This window comes from Rhagoletis pomonella, unplaced genomic scaffold, assembly GCF_013731165.1.
Source record: "Rhagoletis pomonella isolate Grant_MI unplaced genomic scaffold, Rhpom_1.0 Rhpom_scaffold_00001, whole genome shotgun sequence".
Classification (NCBI taxonomy): Eukaryota; Metazoa; Arthropoda; class Insecta; order Diptera; family Tephritidae; genus Rhagoletis; species Rhagoletis pomonella.
Window position 1 is genome coordinate 75,766,706 of NW_023458555.1, and position 10,648 is coordinate 75,777,353.

Genomic DNA, 10,648 nt, shown 5'->3' on the forward strand with positions numbered 1-10,648 from the left:
AAAAACAAAATTTTTATAAGAGTGTTCTTTACGACAAAAATAACAACGCTAAATTAGAATTTAATAATGCAGAGACCGAATCAGAAATTTAGTAATAGAAACGTTGTTAGGACAATTAAAACAAAATACATTTAGACAAAAAAGAGGTATAAATGAATTAGGAATACTTTGGAAATGGATAGCAGGAACTCCGGACCATGACGATTTCATCAAAATTAATGACAAATTAGACTAATTAATTTCAAACAAAAACAAGCAGTTTACAACAAACTCAGAAATTTTTAAAATTATCACAGAAGTAAAACATGAAAATTTACCCAACATCCTCAGGCAAGCGCAGAAAAAAATTCTCGCGACTCATAATAAAAATAGAACGGATAAACAGTTTTATCCAGGCCAAATAATTTACAAAAAAGTTATAGTAGAAAGAAATAAACTAAAAACTAGGTATAAAAAGCAACAAGTAAAGGAAAATCCAGGGAATAAAATAATAATTAATAATAGGAATAGAATTGTTCATAAAGATAACTTAAAATCATAATATTTTAGATTGCCATCATGCTACTTTTTTTTCTTGGATTAATAATCAGTTTAACAAAAGCTGACATCATTGATTACACTCGACAGGACTATCTTCTAATTGAAAACGGAGATGTTTCTGTTTACAGCAAGTACGGGGACATATTTCATATTACAAACTTAACATATTTTGAGAATATTATAGCCGATGAAAAACGAAATTTTTATAACAGTGTTCTTTACGACAAAAATAACAACGCTAAATTGGAATTTAATAATGCAGGGACGGAATCAGAAATTTTAGTAATAGAAACGTTGTTAGGACAATTAAAACAAAATACTTTTAGACAAAAAAGAGGCATAAATGAATTAGGAACACTTTGGAAATGGATAGCAGGAACTCCGGACCATGACGATTTCATCAAAATTAATGACAAATTAGACGAATTAATTTCAAACAATAACAAGCGGTTTACAACAAACTCAGAAATTTTTAAAATTATCACAGAACTGACTGATACAGTACAAAATATTAAAGGTGACACATTTGCTAGAAATATAAAGAAGAAACGAAATCAGTTTATTTTGCATGAACTTCAAAACATGATAAATACAATAACTTTTGGAAAAATGGGAATTTTAAACCCAACTATTTTACATTTTGACGAACTATCACTTATTATCAACATGGAACTATGACGGTTACGGATTTAATGGACATTTCAGAGTTTAAAATTATACAAAAGTATGACATAATTGTACTTTACATTTAATACCCAAAAATAGAATTAACTTGTAAGTTTTATGAAGTTGTGTCCTGGTCCGAGGAGGTTAAAAATAAAGCTCACCCCAATTTCGATGTGTATGCTGACATGAATTGTGCTATATTTCCTGTTCATTTTGTACAATTAAGACATAATAGTTTTTTAAATCATAAATAAATCAACTTACGCATTTGTACGCACCTACGCTCCCATCACCAGGACCAGAATTAATTTCCTTCTAGAAATTTTTGACGTTTTTTGTTTTCGTATGGTTAGTGATGGGATTACAACATTTCGATAAAATACAATGACATAAAGGTACAAACACACTGCTACAGCCGCATCAACCTAGGGGTACAAACACACTGCTACAGCCGTGCAGCTCTGACTTTCTCATCTTTGCCCGGAAATACTTCCATTATTCGCCCCATAAGCCACTTCGTTCGATGAACACCGCTATCGCATATGAGGACTACGTCGCCTACGGCCAAGGGCTTCACCGGCTGGTTCCATTTGGTCCTCCTGGTCAGGTCAGGAAGGTAATCATCTACCTAGCTCTTCCAGAATCGGTATTGCGTCTATTGGGCCTTACGCCATTGTTTGCGAGTGGCTTGGAACTTCTCTCCATTCGGATATGGCGTTTGCTCAGCATTTGGGGTACCCAAAAGAAAATGATTGGGAGTTAGCGGTTCATCAGTGGGTGCGTCTAGTGGGATGTGTGGGTCGGGAATTAACGATTTTCTCCGCCTCACACATGAAACTGTATAGGGCGTGTTATTGAAGACTTTCGTTATGTACTGCATGACCCATAGCTCTTTTGACGCAGCGTACCAAACGTTCCCAGCAGCCTCCAGCGTGTGGGTTCAACGGGCAATTGAAAACCTAGTCAATGTTTTTATTCGCAAGCGCATTTGATATTTTGCCATTATTAAACTCTATAAGCTACCGTTTAAGCTCCCTGTCAGCACTGACGAGGTTCGTACCGTTGTCCGAACGGATACGCACAGAAGTTCCACGTCTAAACATAAAGTTCCTGATACATAACAGGCAGGTGTCAGTGGAGAGGTCCTTCGCCATTTCCAAATGTATCGCTATCGTTGTTAGGCAAGTAAAGAGGGCGATCCAGCGCTTCTCGCTTCGCCTACCGATGACAACGTTGAACGGTCCCATGTAGTCTAAGCCGGTATAGGTGAAAGGCCTAACGAATGGTGTCAGCCGGTCTACTGGCAATTGGGCCATCTGGAACGGCTCTTGCATTGACGCAAAACTGACATATTTTAGTGGTGCGACGCACTTCGACCTTTATATTAGGGATCCAGTACTTACGTCGTATTTCGGCGATTATTGTGGATTCGTTTTGGTGTTTCCAAGAGCGATGGTAATGATCTATCAGCAACTCCGTTACGTAACATCGCTTAGCCAGGATTATCGGGCATCTCGTGCATGATGAAATCGCGGTGGCAGCGTCTATTCGACCACCCAGTCTTATGACGCCCTCCGCATCCATAACGGGACTGAGATTCCACAACGCGCTACCCTTCTCTACCCGATTGCCCATGCGCAGGTATTCATCCGCAAACTCTTCCATCTGTGTTGATCGTAAGACTACTGTTTCGGCTTTTTGCAACTCGAGCACCTTCAAGTCGTCATAAACGCGTGTCGCTTTCGTCTTGAGACAATTTTCCGAAATCGCAACATCCAGCTAACTACTCTTCTCAGTCGGTTGAAGGACGAAAATCTCTTAAAAAATGAAATATAAGTTTTAATTATTAATAACATGAATTTGTTGCGCAGCTCAACGTCTTTAGATTCACAAGATGCATTTGACGGCCAGTTGTTCTCATTTTGGTGAAAAATCTCAGACCTGTGATCCAGAATGACTCGCGCTTTCCATCTTTGGAACGCGTTCCGAAGTCAGCTGGGTTTAGTGCGCTGGGTATCCATCGCCATTCATTAATTTCACTGCCATCCAAAATTTCGTTTACCCGATGCGCTACGTAGGGTTTGTAACGCCGATGATCCGATTTAAACCAAGACAATACTGTTTTTCAGTCAGACCACATCGTAACTCTACTTGGAATCTTGTCGTGACTAGCAATAATACTATTTTTGAGCTCTGCTGATTGTAATTCGAGACGAGGAACAGATACCAGCTTAATTGGAGCGCACTTAGTTTTACCAGCGATGAAAACCAGTCGGATATTGCCGTGATCGTCTACAAGTCTCCAGTATGGAACAGTTACGTATGCTGACTCGCTCGCGTCCGCAAACACGTGTAGTTCGACAGGTCCCTTAGGAAATGTAGCTCCGTAGCAGCGTGGTATACTTATACTCTCCAGATCTCGTAACATTCGAAGCCACTTTTTCCACCTCACGTACACCGCGTCGGATATGCTGCAATCCCAATACATCCGCTCCCGCCGTATTTCTTGCAGGATTAACTTAGCTTCCAGGGAATATTCTGCTGCCATTCCAAACGGATCGAAGATGGACATCGTTGTACTGAGGACTTTTTGTTTTGTTGGCTTCCGCTTCTCCCTTAACACGTCCTGATTCACCTTCCCTAAGGATAGAACAAACTTGAAAACGTCTCTTACGGATTCCCAAAACATTCCGAGCACCTTCTGGAACAATTTATTATTTATTTATAAGTTGCGAGTTTGATACGAATCTTTTTAGTTCAAAACCTCCGCGCTTGTGAATGCGGACAACCTGACTGTTTACCGTAAAGACCTCATCCTCACTGGAGAAACAATGCACAAAATCATCTACGTAATAATTATTTACGATCGCCGCTACAGCCTCTGGAAACTGTTCTTTAAAGTCTTCTGCGTTTTTATTCTTGACGAACTGCGCTGAACAGGGCGAACAAGTAGCTCCGAATACCATCACATTCATCACCTATTCTTCGATTGGCGCTCCGGGATCGAATCTCCATAAAAAGCGTTGCGATGCCAAATCTTCGTGTCGAATCTTCACTTGGTGGAACATTTCCAAAATATCAGCGCACACTCCAACCGGTTTCTGTCTAAACTTCATCAGGACGCTTGCCATAGCCTGTGATAAGTCTGGCCCACTGAGTAACATGGAGTTGAGTGAAGTGCCTCGTGACTCCGCCGCCGCATTAAAAACTAGCCAAAGTTTCCCTGGTTTATTAGGGTTAAACATACCAAAGTGAGGTAGGTACCAAGTCCGCTTCCTTATTGTAGCGGGTTCCTCCTTACTCAGCATCCGACAATAGCCCTTTGCAAGATATTCAGAAATGACCCTAGCATATGCTTTCTTCAGGTTGTCGTTCTTCTTGAACTTCCTTTCTAATGCAAAAAATCGATTTTTCGGCCATCTTTTGGCACTGCGGCAACTCCACGTCGTCTCGCTTCCACAGCAAACCCGTTTTGAATCGACTCCCGTCGCGCTTAGTGTTTTCTTCCAATAGTTTCTTCGCTCTTAACAAGTCCTTAGCTTCGACCTGCTTCGCCGTACTTACGCCCATGTTCTCATTAGTTATGAAATCGTTCTCGAGATTTTCCATGTTGTCGGTCATAATCTCCGTCTCGCCGACTTGTGCAAACAATGTGTGATACAGCGAATAAGGAGCTAGGGGGCCCGCCGTCCCATAAATAACCCATCCAAGCTTTGTCACCACTACTACATGTCCTCTTCTACCGTCGTATGCTGTTTGCTTCGGAATGCCAAGATGTGCGTTGTTTAAACCTATCAATAGTTCTGGTACAGCATCGTTATATTGTATGATCGGTAAGTGTTGATATTTACAATAAAGATCTGCCAGGCTAAGCGACTGCATTGACAACTGAAGATTTTCAACCGTGCGAACATCACGCATCAGAAATTTTCTGCTGTTACGCCCAACGCCGGAGATGTGAACGTCTACTCTACAGAAACGCTCCGTAACGGTCGTGCTGCCAAACCACTGCTGTCAAGTTATCACTGCTTCCCTGCAGTCCAAGGCGGGTTGCCAGATCGCGGTTCATTAAGGATATGGCTGACCCATTGTCCAGAAGGCCGCGTAGCTATTGAATTTTCTACCATGCGCGTACAACAGTGGTATTATATCTTAAATAAAACTTGCAAAAACTTGCTGTACTGCTTCTTGCGCTGCCCGTTTCTGCTGAACTGCCTGTTCTGATGTCGATGTCACCGTTTGCTGTATCGCGTACCGCGAAGTCGGCTGCGACGCTTGCTGCAGTGGCGCTGACAGCCACTGTTGTGCTCTGCCACAGGACTCGTGAAGAAGTACATGCCACCTTTTTGTACAGTGCCTGTCACCCCGCTCATGTTCTTCACCACAGTTGTTGCTGCGATGACTTCCCTTTAGACAATTAAAACAGAGCTTTTTGCGACGAACTAGGCGCCATCTATCCCCGTGCTCCATGTTCAGGAATCTTCTGCACTTAGTAATCGTGTGGCTATCTGCGCATGCCTCACACCTAATTCGCCCAGAATTTTCACCACTAGCCTCGTTGGCGTGGAAAAATCTTGAACGTCCTTCGGGTCTATTTTGTCGCGGTTCTAAGCTAGAGTATACGCAGGCCGAGTTCACAATCGATGACAACTCCTGTAACCAATCACTAAAATGGCAGATTGTTGGCCGCGGAACAATTGACAAAGCGTAACGTGCCCATTCGATGCGTCTCTGTATGGGCAGCTTCAACAGCAGTTCTTCCATCAGCGTCGGATTAGACAAGTGGTGGTCGCAATCAGCTGCCTGCTGAAACGAAGACAGATTTTGCACCTTAGTCGCAAATCCCACAAGCTGTTCGATGCGACTTTCTAAGATCGGCGCCACATTTCTTATTTTATTTATCTGACTCTTTACCAGCAGTTCCGGCTTCCGAAAACGGTCCTGCAAAACCTTCATAATTTGCGACACGTTCTTACTATGGATTAACATACACTCGATACTTTCCCTAGCTTTTTCTTTAACTGCCTTTTGTAAACGAATCATATTCTGTGTATCAGTATATAGGTACTGTGCAGTGGTCATTAAAAAAGTTTCCTAAACATGGGCCAGTAATCTGGACGCCCTTCAAACTCTGGCAAATCATATAGCTTGCGTGTTAATCCTAGTTGTGAACTACTTTGCGAATGACCTACTACGCTGGATGCTGTTGTAATAATTCCATTGTCATTAGCCGCATTCGCCTGTAACAGCCTACTTTGCCGAAGCTCTTCTTGAATGTTTTGAACTTGCCGCAAAATCTCAGTTAGCCGAATTTCGCTGTAGGCTGCTGAAGAATCGTTTCTTCAAACTCTTCGTTATTGCTATCTCCTTCATTCACCCTAGCCTCTTTATTTGCCCCGGAACGTGTTGTCGGCATGATAAAAAATGGTCGCCACGAATATTCGAAAAAATTTTTAGCCGCACTTTTTACAATTTTGGCGAGATTTCCCTAGGTTATGTTCTTTACCACACTACGATGCACACCACTAACTATTAACTCTCACCCAATCAGTTCATTAAGACACTTACCAAATGAGCTTCCTTGTTTGCTCACAGCGACACCTCGACCTGCAGCTTACTTGCTTTATGGCACGTGCTCCGATCAATTTCATCCGATCCTGAAGGTATTTAGCGCATGTACATACAAACGGTGCGCTCTCAAATCGCTTACTTGTTACTAGTCACAGCTTTCAGGCATTACTCACACTAGATATTAAAATATTAAAACTTGTAATACGGCAAAACTCTGGTTATTCGCTAACCCATAAAAGCCAAATAAAGAGTGTGAATTGTGTCCTGGCCCGAGGAGGTTAAAAATAAAGCTCACGCCAATTTCGATGTGTATGCTGACATGAATTGTGCTTTATTTCCTGTTCATTTTGTACAATAAAGATATAATATTTTTTTAAATCATAAATAAATCAACTTACGCTTTTGTGCGCACCTACGCTCCCATCACCAGGAACAGAATTAATTTCCTTCTAGAACTTTTTGACGTTTTTTGTTTTCGTATGGTTAGTGATGGGATTACAACATTTCGATAAAACGCAATAACAAAAAGGTACAAACATACCGCTACAGCCGCATCAACAAGGGCTGTAGCTCAACTATATGGTAAACTTCTAATTGACAGAAATGTAACAAATTGTAAAAGCAAATTTTATAATGTTTATAATTGTAAAACTGAATAAACAAACACATATTGTAAACTAGTAAAAGAAAAATCATGTTTGTCCGAAATTTTAAATAAAAATCAAGGAAAATGTAAAAAAATTAAGGAACGGAACAATAAAATTGAAATAATAAAACAAGGGGCAATACTAATTTCAGGAAAAAATAATGTCGAAAACCGAACACTAGAAGGAACATATTTAATTACCATGGTGGAATAATACAAGGTGTTGGATATTGACAGCGTTCTCGCTCTAATCTGCCATCTTGGCTCCCTTAGCAAAATCGGTGTTTCCCTCTTGAAAAACCTACATTTTACCGCCTTTAAAAAAACTAAACTACCTCATTCCCTATTCCAAAACTGATTTGCAATCACTGAACAATTCTTTGACATATACTTTATTCTTCTTCGTTGACAAAATTAAATTAAAAATTAAAATCATTAATTCGACAAAAAACATTGGCTTTGTGTATTCTCCAAAGGCCTAAAATCAGCCAAATACCCTATGTGGGTCGGCTTAATCAGTAAAACGTGACAGTAGTTGACTTTTGAGGTTAATATATCGGTCTTGAGCTGGTACGGCTTTTAAAACATCCGCAGCTTCCTTTAAAGCATCGCTGCTAATTGCTGAGAGGACCCGATTATATTTCCGGACATAAGATGTGGTCTTGTACGACTGAAAGGTGGCCTCAATTTGTAGAAACCATTTGTTTGGCATCTCAGTTCAGAACGGTCGCAGCTTGCATTGCGATACAAGCTCCACATCTTTAGTTGGCATTTTGTTCGATGAAATATTTTCCCCATCCGTCGATGCGCCCTTTTGTCGACTCCGTCAAGTTGTAACGACTCGGGGTCACCACTAATTTTTTGATGGCGAAATTTTTGTAAGTTACATCAATCATCTTATAGTATTTTCGGGTAAAAATTAGACCCCAAAGCGGTTTTGGAAGTTTGACTATAATTATAGGACATTGTGTTTAATAAACTAAATTACCATTTATTGCATAAGTGCTACGTAATATATACTACTTTCGCAAATTTAGCTTATCATAATATACCGTTTGTTACTATTTATATGCAAAATTTGATATGAAAGAGTACCAAATTTCGTACTACTTCGCAAAGTGTGCTTCTTTTCTTCCCGTTTCTCTCGTTCTTCCATATTACAACCTTTTGTAAGGGAGCCGTCGACATGAGCTGTCACTACGTACAACACCTTGTATAATTCCACCATGTTTAATTACATCTGAAAATCAAACTGACGAATCACATACGAAAACACTGAGTCTAAAATTTGGAGCTCTTTGAAAGATAACTATGTAAATAACTTTGAAATATTGGAATATATAGAATCGAGTAACAAGCTGTTAAAACTAGAAAACATAAATATTTTAGGTGAAGAAAATAAAAGCCCTAAAACCAATTCATTCACTTGGTATATTATTATTACTTTATGCATAATTTTTGCCATTTATCTTTGAACAAAATCGCAAAAACCACATAAATATACGAAAGAAAATGAAAATTTAGAACTCCAAGAAAGTGAATATAAAAATATAGTTATTTCGAATAAAAACACTAACAGAAAATACAGCAGAATCGGTGATGACTCATCTTAGGGAGGGGGGAGTTAACAGCAGACCACACATAACGGTTTAAATACATATTGTAAACAATAAAGTTCAAATACAGAAAGCATATTCCCATACTCAGTTTTAATTAAAATCATAACGCAACAACCTCTGTAATTTAATATCACATATTGAACTAAAATAACAAATGGCCAAAATGCTAACAGCAGCATTTTTTCATTCTTAATTAAATTCTTTGCGATCGAAGATCAAACCAAAAGACCACACAGCGGCATTGTAGCCAATGTAAACATAACCGCATCCCAATAGCCCAGAACGCATAACGTGCAACAATGTCTTTTCCGTTCCTTCTGTAAACTTTTGATTAAGAAAACAATATCGCATTTCTCATGCATTGGCATTTCATCCATCCCCTGGCTGATGCAAAGATAAAGCGTCATTGTGAAATTAGTACTTAAGAAAACAAATGTTCGCTTATAAATAAGAGTCAATTGAAATAAAGACTTCACTTCTGATAATTGTCCGGGAGATGCGGATTAAGAAAAGCATCGTTTTTATTTTTTAAAAACGCTTTCCTCGGAAAGGAAAGCTTAAGTTGTACATGTACTGAGCACCACCTCTGAAGGAAAGATTCGTCCAATTGCTGGAAAAGATAGTCGTGGGTATAGTAGTTTTGTATCTAGACCAAAGATAGTCCAAAAAATTAAAGAAATGTAATGTAAAACGGGTGAATTGTACTAAAAGTGGCCCGAATGTACTGCATAAGGTATGAGTTTTGTTCTAAAATTGGTTACAATGTCACGCAGTAGCGGACAATGGGTATGATTAACGATTTACTGATATGTAGGCACCTAGTCAACGAATTTTCATATGCGGCGTTGGCATATAGAGAGTATCCGCTTAGAAAATCTGAAAACCCCGAGCCGAATCGCAGCTGGCGCAAGTTTTATTTTTGTAACGTCTTTTTTTATTTTGAAAAAAAAAGTTTTCTTAGAGGTCGCTCTGGTCGGTTTTTTATAAAAACGCTGATGTTCTCAATTTTTTTATTTTCTTGACATGTTAAAATGCAGCTAAAAATGTAGTTTTTACATATTATGGTATTATTGGGGAACTTTCCCTTAATTACATACTTGTTTTGGACAATTAGAATGGGTCTAGTTCCCGAACTTTGTTCTAATGACCCTGCAGTCCAATGTACCAGTTGTAAACTACCTTACAACTAGTATGAACCACATGTCCAACTAGTCAGCCAACTATCTTTTTTCCATGTAATCAACTGGTATTTTTAACATGGGGATGTCCTACGAGATGGCAATTGTCAGATTTCCATCAGAAATATACCAGTCTCGTGCTAGTTCAAAATAAACAGACAAATACTAGTCCAATTATGGAACGAAACCACTACTTTGAGAGTCAAAAAATAAAATGAATTCATGAATATGCAATAAAAAACGTTGAGTACACTTTAATATATTACATATTTTTATTTAGCAGCCTTAGATTTGCCAATAATTAGTGTTAAATTTTTTTGAGTATTAATTAAAAGGAAAAATAAATACGTAAATATTTCAAACTTTCGAACACAAATCTAAGTGCATTCTTCATTAAATGTTATTTGAAGTAAAAGCTTTAAGGTACA

At 39.0% G+C, this 10,648-nt stretch overlaps 1 protein-coding gene across 1 annotated transcript; it reads right to left on the reverse strand.

Annotated features, from left to right (window-relative positions):
* Window positions 1–5,358: 5,358 nt before the first annotated feature.
* On the reverse strand, window positions 5,359–6,162 carry LOC118733303. Its single transcript, XM_036462656.1, has one exon. The coding sequence runs from the start codon at window positions 6,160–6,162 to the stop codon at window positions 5,359–5,361; it is 804 nt and encodes a 267-aa protein (XP_036318549.1).
* Window positions 6,163–10,648: the final 4,486 nt, after the last annotated feature.

Bases quoted from the DNA above. Each gene is read 5' to 3' on its own strand.
- LOC118733303 (XM_036462656.1), bottom strand. From the start codon at position 6,162: ATGAAGGTTTTGCAGGACCGTTTTCGGAAGCCGGAACTGCTGGTAAAG.